The sequence below is a fragment of the Babjeviella inositovora genome, assembly GCF_001661335.1.
Source record: "Babjeviella inositovora NRRL Y-12698 unplaced genomic scaffold BABINscaffold_4, whole genome shotgun sequence".
In the NCBI taxonomy this organism is placed as follows: domain Eukaryota; kingdom Fungi; phylum Ascomycota; class Pichiomycetes; order Serinales; genus Babjeviella; species Babjeviella inositovora.
In genome coordinates this window covers 67,034-81,567 of record NW_017566841.1, presented here as the reverse complement: position 1 = coordinate 81,567, position 14,534 = coordinate 67,034, and the positions used below count along the sequence as shown (strand labels likewise).

Below are 14,534 nucleotides of genomic sequence, written 5' to 3'. Positions count from 1 at the left end.
TTCTGTCTTTATTTCGCAATAACGATGTGTTGTTTTGGGGCTTAAAATACGTTTCGTTGCATCATTCAAAAGATTTTGTAAGCTGATAAATCTTGTATTCCAATACTTATACCTTGCTACCATGGCGATGCCGTCTGGCTTTAATTTTCCATGGTACAGATTTTAGGATAACTTTTGCTTGCCTCAGGGGAGCTTGCAAGGTATGCCCTTTGAATTTTTTATAGAATAAACATGAAGTGATTATGTCCTCCCACCGTAAGCTGAACTATTTGGCGAATCCAATAAACTTTAGATATTCATACCGTGGGTATGAGTTTAAAGAATATTGTACATATATAACTATAACACTAATCAATAATGGAGTCAATAGAAAAACAACAATATAGCATTTAATTGCTCATGATTTTAACCCCGCTATAAAGTGTACTTAGATTATTCAAGCTTTGGTCTCTTTGAGTCATGCTCTTCAGTAGCTTTTTCTTCGAAAATTGGCCTGTCGATTCCTTGCCCAGAAGTAACTGTAATTGGCGCAGCTTCAACTACAGGAGCTAGCTCCAGGGGTCCCTCTTTCTCTGGGAGGGCCGCAACCTCAACACGGACCTGGTCAAAAATATCTTTGAGAATAATGGTAGAGGCATCTTCCGTATCAAGGATTCTCTTCACGACCCTAGACCAGAAGACCTCATCGTTGTCGACAAGATCTTCCAACTCCAAAACGTTCTGGTTCATTTTCCAGTCAGCTTGCTCGGTTCTAATCAACTTGACCATATAGGATGAGGACTGCAAGGCCTTTCCAACATCAGAGATGAGGGAACGAATGTAAGTACCGGAGCCTACTTTGGCAGTGAAGTGGATCAATGGAGCCTTGTAGCCTTCTTCATTTTCTTTGCCTTCCGATGGGAACTGCTTCTCAGCTTCAACGGGCAAGCCCTCAGCCGCAGCCTTCGCTAAGTATTCTGCAGAGAAATGCAATTTATCATCTTCCAACGTTGGATTGTTGCGAATCTTCTCTGCAAGGTCGTTAGTGCCCTTCAACAACTCGTAGGAGTGGTCTGTGGTCAACATGTCGTCTTCGAAGAATTGCATGTCGTATATCTGGACCTGACGGGACGCAATAGGTCTTGGTAATGGCTTTCCCTCGCGGACGTATTCGTACAACGGCTTCCCGTCCATCTTCAATGCCGAGAAGATAGGTGGGGTCTGGGTGAGCTCACCGACAAACTTCTCTCTGGTAGCTAAGACTTGCTCTTTGGTGATATGGGAGGTAGCGTTGAAAGAGACAATCTCACCCTCGCAATCACCGGTGGTGGTGCTGGCACCTAACAACGCCTCGGTTTCATAGGTCTTGACCGAACCATTCAAGAAGTCTTGCAACTTTTTAGTACCTTTGTTCACACCAATGATTAAAATACCGGATGCAAGAGGATCTAAAGTACCACCATGGCCCATCTTAACCTTCATATTGCGGGCCTTCTTCTTGGCACCAGCACTACAGCCTTCATGGAGGAGCTTCTGGCGCTCAACTTCTATTTGCTTAGAGAAGCATTTGGAAGCAGTGAAGATATGCTGAATCTTGGCCACAAACTGTGCAGAGGAAATTCCAGTAGGCTTGTTAATTGCAAAAACACCGTCCATACTGTTAAAGAGAAGTCTTGGTATTGCTGATACCATTTAAACAAGAAGCAGTTTTAATACAGACCAGTGGACTAGATGAAAAAAATTCTAACCTGCATACAATGAGGCACGCGCAGGATATTTTGTGAGCATCGAATGGAGCAGGAATTAAGTGTAGCCCTGGGGGCTAAACATCATAGTTGAGGGGTTACCGTTTAGTCCTACTGGAGATATATGTAAGTTATTGGAACTGTTGGTTTCCCTTTGGGCTATAAGAACTCTACTGATGGGTTTGCTAGTGTACTCCGTTCTTAGTAAATACCCACTGAAAAGTGAAACTCTTTGCGAGAGTTCAGACCAATCCGTGCTTGAAACCATTAATATCAAGGTCCCTAATAAAACTTAAAGCATATTATGACACGGCAAAATAGAACTCTATGACTATCTTTTTAAGGAATGATCCTGTACCTAGTATCTGTCAAACATTGTCGCTTGTATGATATGTCGCAAATAAAACTGATATTCCAGGTAATTGAATCTAGTGTTCGAAAACCTTGCAATCTTCTAAGCCTGTTATCCGGAAATCCAACCCCTATATGTCAGAGGTATACCAGAAGATGATTAGCCTTCTTGACCCAGGGGTCCATTTGTCTGAGGTGTGTGCAATTCAGACTGCCTCGCCCGTTCTAGGGAGCCGGCTTTGATCACCACTATCAAATGCTCCTGGTAGCCACATATATTACCATTCACAACCTCAGAGATGGGTTCCTTATATCTGAAAAAACACATATAACGGCAACGTGGCCGAGCGGTTAAGGCGAAAGATTAGAAATCTTTTGGGCTCTGCCCGCGCAGGTTCGAGTCCTGCCGTTGTCGATATTTTTGTCCAATTCAAAATTTTCATGTGTGAGATTGAATTAATTGGTAGTCAAAGGGGAGGGGAAAAAAACTGTTAGTGACGACTGTTAATCATTTTGGATGCGAAGGCTAAAAAAATATGACGCTGGTTTGCCTTATCTAAACCCTATCGAAACAAGGATGATGAGGGACGACGTTTTGGCCCGAATTCAACATATCTTTTTTGGTAGCGCACACCATCTTCTATAGATGTAAGTTACGTCATAGGAGAAATAATTAATACAGTACATCCTGGTGAATTGAAATTCCGTTATGATAATTAGACGTCATGAACCAAGGAGTAATTTCATGATGGGCTTTGGATTTTGACGCATCTTATCAAGCCTGTAAAGATAAGGGGTACAGAAAACAAGGATATCTACTTTGCGAAATATGTTTACCCCTTTTGCTAGTCTTTACGGGATACTATCGTAAAAAAAATGCTATACCGCACGTCAGATCAAGGGCCGGAAGAAGAATATACCTTCAAGGGGACGGATATGCAGCTTCCCATGTTAATAAAGTATATCCTAATACTAGAACAAGTATTAATATTTTCCAAATGAATTCTAGGTATTTATGCTTGTTGAATTTTTCTTTTTTTTATCTAGCGGACCTTTATCTTCCCCCCTTATTTGGATAGATGGTTTACCAAGTTACATTTGTTTCAGTGTTCCCCAGTAGCCCTTACAGAGTTGTACTAGTCTCCCGATTTCTCCCTCATCCTGCACGCACCCAGCACCGCTGTATTTGACACCTTGGACTTGGCGCTTTACAACTCTTATCTCTACCCCCACAATGCTTCCGGAAACCAACTTGAACGGGCCACCGGCGCTAGTCTGTCGCAACAGTATCATCCAGGCGTACTCTCCGCTTGTGTCTCTTATATCTTCCCACACTGCAGATGAACTCGCCGAGACTCTTGGCTTCGACTCGTTTCTCCAGTTGCTTCGGCCCTTCGGGTGCGGCCTCGAGGGTCTGTTCAAGACAAAAACGCCGCAGTTAGTGACAAAAACATTTTCTGAATTTAGCGTCCGCTTTCTGGGCTCCATCATGGAGCTTCTCTCGGTCCAGGTCGCTGACAGCGACTACCAGTTGGGCCAGACGCGTCAGCACGTACCGTATCCACAGCTATACAAACAAAACTCCTTGGAGTTACTTATGGCTGAGTATATCAAACAGGCAAATATTGAGATTAAGGCTGAGGATAATCCCATCCTCCTTGATGATTCCCTGCCTAAAGCTGCAGGTGGTGCTGTCGACATCCGTAACTCCATATACTTAAAGTACTTCACGAAGCTTGTGTCGTCGCCCACAATTGTGTCGTTTGAGACTTTTAACCATCCGGTGGCACAACTCTTTGTGGTTTCTGTCAATGACCAGATGGAGAAACTTGCGGTGCTTGTACATACGTTCAAGCACTTCCAATTACCGAAATACATTAACCCTGAGGACATCTTGTTGCACGTGTGTATTGTTAGCGAACTGGATGGTGCATCGGAGAAGCAGTTCCAGCAGGCGATTAAAGCGGAGTTAGGCTTGGCCTCCAGTGTGCTTATCCTCAGGGGAACCGGGGAACGCACAACCGTCAGACACGCCGTGACCTCTATCGAAGAGGACCTCCAGGACATCCATTTGCCGTCGCACAGAGCCAACAGCACTATCTATGCCACCGACGCCGCGGCCATTCGCGAGTTTGTTGCCAATATGCTTCAATTCCAGTTGCTCCCCTTCATGGAACGCCGTATTCTTTCGTGGGATGATCAGGTGGTTTCACCGCGGAAGTCCATCACCGGCAAATTCTTCTCCGTGTCTAAGCGCATGTTTGGCTCTGGCCCGAACCCGAAGTTGTTCATTCAGCAGGCACTCCACGAGTACAATGCGATGGAGGGCTTCTACCACCACCTCGCACCGGAACAGATCATCCGAAAGGCTGCGGACTGGCTGTTCATGATGCGTGACTACAAAACCGCGTATGCGAACTACGAGTTGTTAAAAAAAGACTTCCTCACCAGCAAGGCATGGGCGTATTCCGCATCTGCGCAGGAGTTTGCCATCGTCGCTATGCTCATGGGCACCTCGTACACCATTCCCCCAACCAGCTTATCACCACGCACCGTCACACGCGCGCTCATCGATACATCTGCCCCCATCACAAACCTTACCAAGGTGTGCACGGAGATAGTCGCGCCATATCTCGATAACCTCAGCTATTCATACCTTTCTCGTGCGAACTTGCGGACTTTTAACGCGCGTGCTATTGTCGTGATCGGAGAGCTCCTCCTTGGCACCAACCCATGGTATGTATCGTCGTTGACGAACGTGTGGTTAACGAAGCTCATCGACCAGAACATCGGCCATATCGGTCAGTGTTTGGTCCATGAGCGCATCTCCTACGCCCACAGTATCTCTGTGCATACCGCTGCAAAGGTGCTAGTATCGGTAGAACCAGATGAACCAGAGGAAGAGGACACCTTTGTAAACTCCGCAAAGTTACCGGAACGGAACTATGCAACTATGGGGCTCACTCGCGATCGCAAGGCTGCACTCTGGGCGTTGATAGCCTCCCGTGAGTGGGACCCCGTGGCAAAGCCTACTCAGGTTGCTCTCTGTTTACAGTCGACCCAGGCGGTGTACGACCCGGCAAGGTTAACCTGGATTGGCAGAGAGAACGAGTTGCTCGGGAAGTTGCAAAAGGGCTTGTCTTATTAGAGGGTATGAAATTGTACGTTTAGAATAAAGTGACACTAAAGTAAAGCATTAGTCTAAATGTCTAGATCGAAGATAAGCTTGTAGAGGTTTACTAGTTTTGGCACGTACTATCGAGTTACGCATGAAGTTATAGGCATTGGCCTGGTTGCCACAACTTCGGTGGCCCCAAAGCAAAAGGGGACACCTCTGATAAGACAATATTTGATTTTCGGAAAACATAATATTCAACTAGGGCGTAATATGGACTCCGGACACTATATTCCCATATTTCTCACTAAATAAACCTGGAGCAAATGACCGTAATTCTAATAGTAAGAATATCGAAGATTCATCTCGCTAAAAAAGCTCACAAACAGTGACTGAAGGCATAAGACAACGAAGATCTTGCTTTATAAGCAAATCAGTATATATGCACCCCTCATCTAATAATTCTAGATTATATCATTCGCCAGGTACTGCAAAATGAGTCTTCACCGCACAACGCTTCTGTATGGTCTCACGTTGGCCGAAGGTGTTCTTGCATCTACCCATACTCTGAAATACTGTCTTAGAATCACAAATGGTAGATACATCTGTCAGGGAGTATATTAGTTCAAGGCTCCTTCATCATCATATCCCTGATGTTTTTCCAGAAATACGTGTAAGGAAAAGTGTAACCAGGTTCAACGTCAAACAGTGTGGCTGAGGGAATATAGAATGGAAAGTAAACGAAGGCCGCTAAGAAAAGCAACCAAAATGGAAGGAAGAAACAAAGTGTATGGAAACAGCCCCTGTGGACTGGATGACCAATGGGGGTAGTGATACTAGCCAACGCATTGGGTAAATAAGGTATGGTATATAACAAGCGTAGTATATCGACATAATTTGAAGGAAGCGAAAGTACAAAGGATATAGCGCCTGAATGAGAGCAAAGCACTCTCGGGTTCTGCTCCATTACTCTGCTAAGATATCCCGGTACGATCTATTTAGCGATACGATCCTATGAATTTAATGTATCGCCGTACACATCCAGTATAATCTATTGTGGATAGCTCACCATAACACATCTTACAGACAAATTGAGACTATTAGAGTTCAGCCTGGCTTTATCAGGCCCTTGTAATGGTGCAGTAATCACAGTATGATCTATTTACTACAAACCCCGATATATGCGTATACATCAAATTTTCAGTGATTCGTCAAATTGTCAATGATTTAATTTAGAGTAACAGGTCCAAAATAGTAATCCCTCGGAGCCATTTAGACGGGTCCGAAATGCCATGTTAACACGTGAAGGCTTTGGCTTCATACGAAACGCACGACTGCGCCGCGCTTTTTATATACAGGTCACCCTTTTTTTTCGGACGAACCACGTCGTTGCGCAAATGGCCCTCGAACAACCACTTATCTGATACGACTTATTTATACAACAAATCATCCCATAGCACTAGCACACGATGAAACTATTCACGATCCTTGGAGCGCTAGCTTCGCTCGCGTTTGCTGAAGCCTTTTACCTCCCTGGTGTGGCTCCCACGTCTTATGCCAAAGGCGCCAATGTCACGCTCTTGGTCAACCACCTCACTCCATCGCTCTCTGACAACAACGCCAAGACGTACGTCTACTCTTACGACTATTACTACAAACGTTTCCACTTTTGTGAGCCTGCTGGTGGCCCAAAGAAACAATCCGAATCACTTGGCCTGATCATCTTCGGCGACCGCATTTTCGACTCACCTTTCGAACTCTCCATGTTAAAGAATGAAACATGCAAGCAGTTGTGCCTGGGGACCTATTCCAAGACCGACGCGGTGTTTGTTAACCGTGCTATCAAGTCTGGCTACAAGCATAACTGGCTCATCGATGGCTTACCGGCGGCCAATGTATACCACGACAAGCGCACGGACACTCAATTCTACGGCGTCGGCTTCGATTTAGGCTACGTGGACGATGACGAAGTACCGCACCTTTACAACCACTATGATATTATGGTGGAGTACCACGAACGTGGTCCGGATGAGTTCCGTGTCGTTGGTGTCACCGTCGACGCGAAGTCGATGAAGCGTGACGCGGGTTCCTGCCCTGCAGATGCCGAACCCGTAAAGTTCCTCAGCTCCGGTGACACCACCGTAAACTTCTCCTACTCTGTCACTTTTGTACCATCTTCCACCGCCTGGGCCACACGCTGGGACAAGTACTTGCACGTGTACGACCCGAAGATCCAATGGTTCTCGTTGATCAATTTCTCGCTCATTGTACTCTGTCTTCTGATTATCATCTCGCACATCTTGGTACGCACCCTAAAGTCCGATATCTCCAAGTACAACGAGGTGGACATTGACGACGATGTTCAAGATGAGACCGGCTGGAAGTTGGTCCACGGTGATGTCTTCCGTCCACCACCTCAGCGCATGGTCTTCTCCGTTCTTATCGGAAGTGGTGTGCAATTGTTCCTCATGACGGTGATTACCTTGTTCTTTGCTCTCTTTGGGTTGTTGTCGCCGTCGAATAGAGGCTCCTTAGGTACCATCATGTTCCTTTTCTACGCGGTGTTCGGTGCTGTTGGTGCCTTCACTTCCGGTTACATCTACAAATTCTTTGGAGGTGAAAACTGGAAACTCAATCTCATCTTGTCTCCTGTGTTGGTTCCGGGCGTGCTTTTCGGTGCGTTTGTCTTGCTCAACTTCTTCCTTATCAACGCGCAATCTTCTGGTGCCGTGCCTTTCACCACGATGCTTGTGATTGTAGCTGTCTGGTTTGTGGTTTCCGTCCCAGCCTCCGTTGTGGGCTCCCTCTATGCGTTAAAGAGGCCTGTTTTGGCCACTCCAGTGCGCACAAACCAGATCCCGCGCCAGATCCCTGTTCAGCCGTGGTACCTCCGCACGATCCCGATTTCGTTGATCTCGGGTATCTTCCCCTTCGGCTCAATTGCTGTCGAGATGTACTTCATCTTCTCGTCCCTATGGTTCAACAAGATCTACTACATGTTCGGCTTCCTTTTCTTCTGCTTCGTGTTGATGGTCGTCACCTGCTCGTTGATGGCCGTCTTGATGATCTACTACTCCTTATGCTTCGAGAACTACCACTGGCAGTGGCGTGCCATGAGCATTGGTGGCGCCTGCGCCGTCTACATCTTCATCCACTCCTTATTCCTCACCAAGTTCTCCTTGGGCGGCTTTACTTCCTTTGTCTTGTACATCGGCTACAGTTCTATGATCAGCGTCCTCGTATTCTTAGCCTGTGGCTCAGTCGGTTTCCTTGCCTCCTTGACCTTTATCAAGTTGATCTACGCCCAGATCAAGATTGACTAAATGAAGATATCCTTGATGTCTAGATGTTTCCTTGTAACGCTGTTGGTTCTACCAGCGAGTTCCGGGTTCTAGACTCTTTCTGTTTTAGGCACAAAGATATTTGAAGATAAGCTTTGCTTGTAGTGCCGGATATTACGGGAGAATAAAATAGACCATAGGCTGTGCTTGTGGGTAAATTAAGAAGTAAGCTGAGGCCCAAAGAATTTAAGTGAAGTTGTCTTTGTCGTTCACAGTATGTTATTCGTATAACCCACGCCTATGGCATGCCCTTCATACTATGTTGACTTCCCGGCATCGTATAAAAGCAGTATTTAATATGAGATCTTCTATTGAAATTTCCAGATCATCAACAGGAGAGGGGGCACCGTACGGTAAAATCTTCAAACAGTCGAAATAGAGAACCATGCTTGTACGATTCACCTGTGTCAAATTTTCTTCTTCGCCCCACTCACGTTTCGTGGATCCACTAACTAGCCATAGGATTTTGTTCACGTTCCCTAACAGCCGTATTATGTGACCAGGGGATAAAACTCCGTCACATGTACGAGAGAAAACGCGTCTGAATTCGTGAGAACTACCGAATTCGAAGGCTTTCGGCATGAAGCAGACGTGTTTTCGACTGTCACACACTACAAGTATCTTGAACGAAAAACAAATGATAAATTAGAACAGATAGAGAAACATAAACTAATATAAAAACAAATGCCGGAAGAAAATATATATATCGAAAAGGAAATACAAAAACAGTTGATACATAAAGGAAATCCTTAGAGATGAGAATAATTTCACACCATTTTTCACCCCAATACCAAGTAGTAACACTAATAGCCCTTGGCATAGTCCATCCCCAGAATTAACTGTCCAGGGTTGACCTTATCAATCATGTCATGTTCATTGACCCTCTCAGTATACTCACCGTTGCCGTTACGCTTCTGGTCAAAGAGAATGTACCCACCGATTAGCAAGCTGGCCACAGCAATGGTGGCTGCCGCGAATCCCAAGGAAGCAGCAATGGTCTTACCTTTGTTGAGATGACCATTTCCATTATTGGAGTTCTGGCTTTCATATGACAACGGGGTGGTATTAATGAGAAGGGACTTAATGGTACTAGCACTCCCAGTGGCCGACTTAGTGTACAAGTACGGAAGCCAGTTGGTACCATTGTAATAGGTAGTCGAGAGATTGCCGTAGATAATGTGTTGGATACTCCCAGAGGCCACCAAAATAAAGTCTTTGTCAAAGATTGCCTCATTGTTCTTCGAGTTGGAAACATTCAACTGTAAGAGAATAATATCGCTCACAACCGTAGCGCCACCCATTTGCAATTCGTGGCCGAAATCGTTCCAGGCAGACCCATTGAAGTACTTCATATAGTTATCACCCTGCGCAATGATACGCTTGTCCACATCACTATCCACCATAATGAAATTAGAAACCGATCCATCAAGTCCAGCCAACGACGTTTGCACATCAATAACTTCCTTGGAAAAGTCGTAAGTCGCAAAGTAAGTGCTGCTCCCGTCAATGGACATGCTACCGGCAATCAAAACCTTGGAGCTAGAGTACCAAGTCATGGAGTTCACGACTCCACTAATGGAATTCGTGAACGGAGAGTTCCATCTATCCGCGACGTTGTCGTAGAGGCACACAGCCGCACAAGACAAACTCCCAGCTTGTGTGAAGTTACCACCCACGAGGATCTGGTTCTTAGCGGTGTAATACGCGATTGCATTAACTGACATGTCTCCGGCGGCATTAGACAATACCGCAGGCTGAGAGTCCGCAAAGGAGTTGTTGTTCATATGGTAGATCATGATACCCGCAACGTCCTGATTACCCACAATAGTAGCCTGACCGGAGAACCCGATAAACAACTCACTATTGTAGTTATCCAAAACAGTGACATAAGATCCCTCCGACCATTCAAGCGACTCGCCAACACCGTAGATATTTGAACCATTCACGAAAATAACATTGGAGATTGAGGACGTGGTAGTGAACCGACCACCAATGGCCAACAATGAACTATTGACGTAGTTGAAAACGTTGTAGTAGCCCTCTTCCGTCGATGGAGCACTGCTATTAGTTGCTTTACTTTGGACGTTGAGATTCTTCGACAGCTGGAGGGTGGCATCGATGGATGTGAAGTTATTCGGGGACAAGAAGGAACCAGCCTGGGCAATCAAATCTATGGTGGAGAAATTACCGGAGAGTAAGCTAAAACCGTTGGCAGCAATCGGAAGAGCCTGCGAAACATTTAATACTTGAACAGAGTTTGAGTCAAGCCATTCGCGGTTGGTGATATCCCATACCAGTGTGGAAACCACGGTACCGGCAGTCTGAAACACAAAATATTCAACGTCATGTAGGGTGATGTAGGAAACAGTGGCGTCACTGACGTTTCCAGTCAAACCAGAGCCAAACGAGTAGAGCTTGGAGCCGTCCGTAGTGTTATACAATGCCAAGTTATCCAACCCAGTGTCACTATTTCCACTTAAACTGGTAACGGTAGTAGAGTTGCCAGTCTGGTTGAATTGGCCTACTATGACCACCACGTTAGCGTTATAAACAAACATTCGGGAAACCGGAGCGTCCAAGCCACCAGCAAAACCATCCACAGAAGACACCAGCGTGGAGTTTGTTTGGTCAAACGAGTCAAGGGACACTGAAAAGATGTTAGCACCGTAGGGACTGTCGAAATCCCCAGACACAAGCAACTGTTTGGAGTCATTGCCGAGCAATGCAAAAGAGCCAACTGTGGCGTTATTGGACAAGTTCTGGGCAAGTAAATTCAAAGTGGTGTTGCCAACAAACTTGCTGGTGGTATTGAAGTATAAAGCTGTAACGTTGAAATCGGTCGCATTAAGAGCATCGCTTTCAACCAGCTTATCAAACATGGTGGCATTGAAATCGCTGAAGTTGGCAATAGAGTACTCAAACAACCCGTTAAGCGGCACTAACAAACTTTCGGCGTCAAACGTGTCGTTTCCGATGTGACGGGTTCCATTCAAATACTTGCTATCGATACTCAAAATATCCACACGCACCTTATCAGCCACCATCTGCATAGGCGAACCCCCAGTGATGGTATCGTACCACGTCATTCTGATATACGGCTTGTGCACCTCGTCACTGTTGCTAGCAGAGACAGAGATATTCCCGTTAAACAACATATCAAATTTATCATTGTCGTTATTCTGGTAGAGCAAAGTTTCGCTGAGAACCTTGTCAAAGCCGTCAAACACTGTCACATTGACAATCCCTCTTTCTGCACACGCATCACTGGCCGCACAGCCAGGGGTATACATCAAAATCGAATATTCACCGTCATAGGTGATGTTTGGGTGGAAGACAACCCCTACGTTCAGAGTGTCCGAAATGGTGGACTGAATGTAAGTACCGTCATTGGATGTAACCCACGATGAGCCTGAGAGGAGCTCCGACAGCGAGAAGGAGTCAGAGCCACAGCCAAACTCGTTCAATGTGTTGTTGGCATAGTTGAAGATATAGGGCTGGTAAACTTCTAACCCATCTAAGATAACGTGAGTGCCGTAGTAGCCCATCACCGTGAGAGTTAACTCGGTGGTGGGAATTTGATTGATAAAGCCAAATTCCTGGTACTCGGACGAGAAAGAAAGGGTAGACCCGTTGATCGAGCCAAAACTGGTGGAGTACACGCCGTCCGGGTTGGCAGAGGCCATTTCTTGAAGGTAGCTAGCATTTTGCAACGGGCACCAGGCATCGCAGACACGGAGCTCGTTAGTGGCAGGGTCGATATACGTCAAGTTCATGATCCCATGGGCTGGGAAGGAGTATATGCGGAAGAGAGAAGCACCGGCATCGTCGCTCTGTGAATTGTAGATACGGACCTTGGATGGGTAGACGGTGAAGGGGAGTTTAATATCCACGGAGCCGAGTGTCCCATCTGACAAAACCCACTCGTTACTGGATTCAGCGCACCGGAAGACCAGCGCTGCCAGGCCAGAAAGCGAGCTGGGAATCGTGTCGACGGTGTTTTCGATCACTGCGTGGTTCAAACTCACTAATTGGTCGATCTGGACGGTGATATTGGAGTTGTTGGAGCTTCTGGAGCGGTTGGTACCGGTTACGTTGTAGAAAACGGTATGGTTGAGCAACTGGTCCAAGCCAAGCGTGTCAAACTTACCCCCAAACAACACTGAGAGGTCAGTTTCGCTATCCTGTAGCTTGATGATGGAACTCACCACACTGGCCTCGCCAAACCCTCTGAACGGTAAAGGCTGAAGCTGTCCGGATTCAAGGTCGTACTGGCACCCAGAGAAGTCGGTCTTGTTGAACACAAAGTCACCGCCCAAGTATATGGTCTCTTGTAGGACCAATGCGGCGGTAACTTCACCGTCTATAAGCTTTTCGGAATTGACTTCTATCACACTTCCATCAGTGGTATTGAAGATGGTCGGGGAGATATAGGAGCCCGATGCAGTTTGGAGCGTGTAATTCCCCAAAATCAACACCGCGTCGTTGATGCCGATCATCTGGGAGACCACAGCTAATGGGCTGCCGGAAAATTCACCTACCTTGAGCACCGCAGAGGTGAGAGACGTGCCCTCTTCCATGACAACATATAGATGCTGGTTGGCGGTAAAGAGAGAGTTCTGCGTCTTGTTGACATAGTCGTAAATCCCGATCCCATCGTACGACCCTAAAAACCCGAGCTTGGAGCCAATGCTATTATAATTTATGCTGGGTTGAGAGATATTCTGGAGCTGAAAGATCGACTGGGCCGTTACCTGGCATATGAACAGAAAGATTAGTGGTAGTAGCGCGTACATTGTGAAGTGAATTTTAGCGAAGTGGTTATCTATGGGAGACGTTGCAAAATACGTGTTTGGAGACGATTTCAAGGCCGGAAATATGGAGCGGTGAACGCTGGCGATGGAGAGGTATAAGTAGAAAGACTAGCAGAGTGCAAAAGATATGTGTGGTGGTGCTTATAAACCAGTGTCTGAAGTGTCCGGGTGTGTGTCTGTGTGTACCAACAGAATTGTATTAATAGATTTCGTTTTTCTCCTCGAAGAATAAATAGCCGCTGCTATTATGCTGCGCGCATCAGGTTTCAGGCGCATGTCAGAGATGAGGTCCAGCGAGGAATTTTAGGAAAAGCGAGGCGTGGCATGCGCTAATATGGTCGTGCGCAGGAGAAACAAACGATTCGTTCACACGGCTGTGTGGAATAATGTTTACTTTTGTCCGGATTAAGCGCAGCCAGACTTACATCACGTGACCTGGATGTCTAACTAGATTATAGTTGCGATCTGAGGCACCCCCTGCCGCGAGTATCATGACATCGCGTATGTTACGAAAGAAACGCCCTGGAATGCACAATCAGGTCTATACAAGTTCATTTAAAGCAGCCTCTACCTATCACTAAGAGAGAGTATGAAGTCCAGGCATAGAAAAGCATAGCCTTGTCCTGATATAGGTTTGAGCCCAACGTGATTTCTTAGTTAGCCCGCGGTCCTCGGCAATTTAGTAGGTGCGGCGCTATCCAGATACATCTCGCCCTGAAACACCTATACTTTTCAAGTCACGTGAGATAACATGTGCCGTCGAAAACACAATCTCTCCTCGCCTGGCCTCGTTAAAACGCTTTGGAAAAAGGCCATACCGGAAAGAGTGCTTTCAGGGTTTAAAATTAAACCTATAGCAGAATTTATGATCTATCACCTTGCTTTAATTTGGTTCTATTTTAAAACAGGTAGTTTCCACGTGCGACATACAAGTTCATCTGTTTCCACGCCTGTCAATGCGAAAGCCTAAGAACCCCCCATAGAGCCTGGGAGCTGGAAGTAGCAGGAAATAAAATCGGAAGGACGTATAAGTTCGAATTTTTCCATACCAGGATTTTAAATTGGAAAAAAAAGAGGGGCCAGCATACTTTTTTGCTATACAGCTGGCCAGGTATCAACACCCATTGTGGTAATGTTTACCAACCTATACGTTCTCAGCAACAAAGTAGTGTCCGACCTCTATTGCCCAACT

At 46.0% G+C, this 14,534-nt stretch overlaps 5 protein-coding genes and 1 non-coding gene across 6 annotated transcripts; 3 read left to right on the top strand and 3 right to left on the bottom strand.

Annotated features, from left to right (window-relative positions):
* Positions 1-117: 117 nt before the first annotated feature.
* Positions 118-1,662, bottom strand: PUS4 (pseudouridine synthase). The gene has a single exon (XM_019128440.1). The coding sequence runs from the start codon at positions 1,633-1,635 to the stop codon at positions 433-435; it is 1,203 nt and encodes a 400-aa protein (XP_018985826.1). The 5' UTR covers positions 1,636-1,662; the 3' UTR covers positions 118-432.
* A 746-nt stretch (positions 1,663-2,408) lies between these two features.
* On the top strand, positions 2,409-2,490 carry BABINDRAFT_t165. The gene has a single exon. It is a non-coding gene; the product is annotated as a tRNA-Ser (tRNA).
* Positions 2,491-3,309: 819 nt separating this feature from the next.
* GSG1 (Gsg1p) lies at positions 3,310-5,293 on the top strand (the record flags this gene model as incomplete). Its single annotated transcript, XM_019130983.1, has 1 exon — positions 3,310-5,293. One exon carries the CDS (start codon positions 3,310-3,312, stop codon positions 5,221-5,223), a length of 1,914 nt encoding a protein of 637 aa, XP_018985825.1. The 3' UTR covers positions 5,224-5,293.
* A 1,366-nt stretch (positions 5,294-6,659) lies between these two features.
* Positions 6,660-8,904, top strand: EMP70 (Emp70p; the record flags this gene model as incomplete). Its single annotated transcript, XM_019131105.1, has 1 exon — positions 6,660-8,904. One exon carries the CDS (start codon positions 6,660-6,662, stop codon positions 8,511-8,513), a length of 1,854 nt encoding a protein of 617 aa, XP_018985824.1. The 3' UTR covers positions 8,514-8,904.
* On the bottom strand, positions 8,649-9,150 carry BABINDRAFT_124386 (uncharacterized protein). Its single transcript, XM_019126968.1, has one exon. It carries the CDS (start codon positions 9,111-9,113, stop codon positions 8,784-8,786), a length of 330 nt encoding a protein of 109 aa, XP_018985823.1. The 5' UTR covers positions 9,114-9,150; the 3' UTR covers positions 8,649-8,783.
* Positions 9,151-9,185: 35 nt separating this feature from the next.
* On the bottom strand, positions 9,186-13,580 carry RAX2 (Rax2p). The gene has a single exon (XM_019128439.1). It carries the CDS (start codon positions 13,322-13,324, stop codon positions 9,335-9,337), a length of 3,990 nt encoding a protein of 1,329 aa, XP_018985822.1. The 5' UTR covers positions 13,325-13,580; the 3' UTR covers positions 9,186-9,334.
* Positions 13,581-14,534: the final 954 nt, after the last annotated feature.

Coding starts and splice junctions, on each gene's coding strand:
- BABINDRAFT_124386 (XM_019126968.1), bottom strand. CDS start 9,113: ATGCCGAAAGCCTTCGAATTCGGTAGTTCTCACGAATTCAGACGCGTT.
- PUS4 (XM_019128440.1), bottom strand. CDS start 1,635: ATGGACGGTGTTTTTGCAATTAACAAGCCTACTGGAATTTCCTCTGCA.
- RAX2 (XM_019128439.1), bottom strand. CDS start 13,324: ATGTACGCGCTACTACCACTAATCTTTCTGTTCATATGCCAGGTAACG.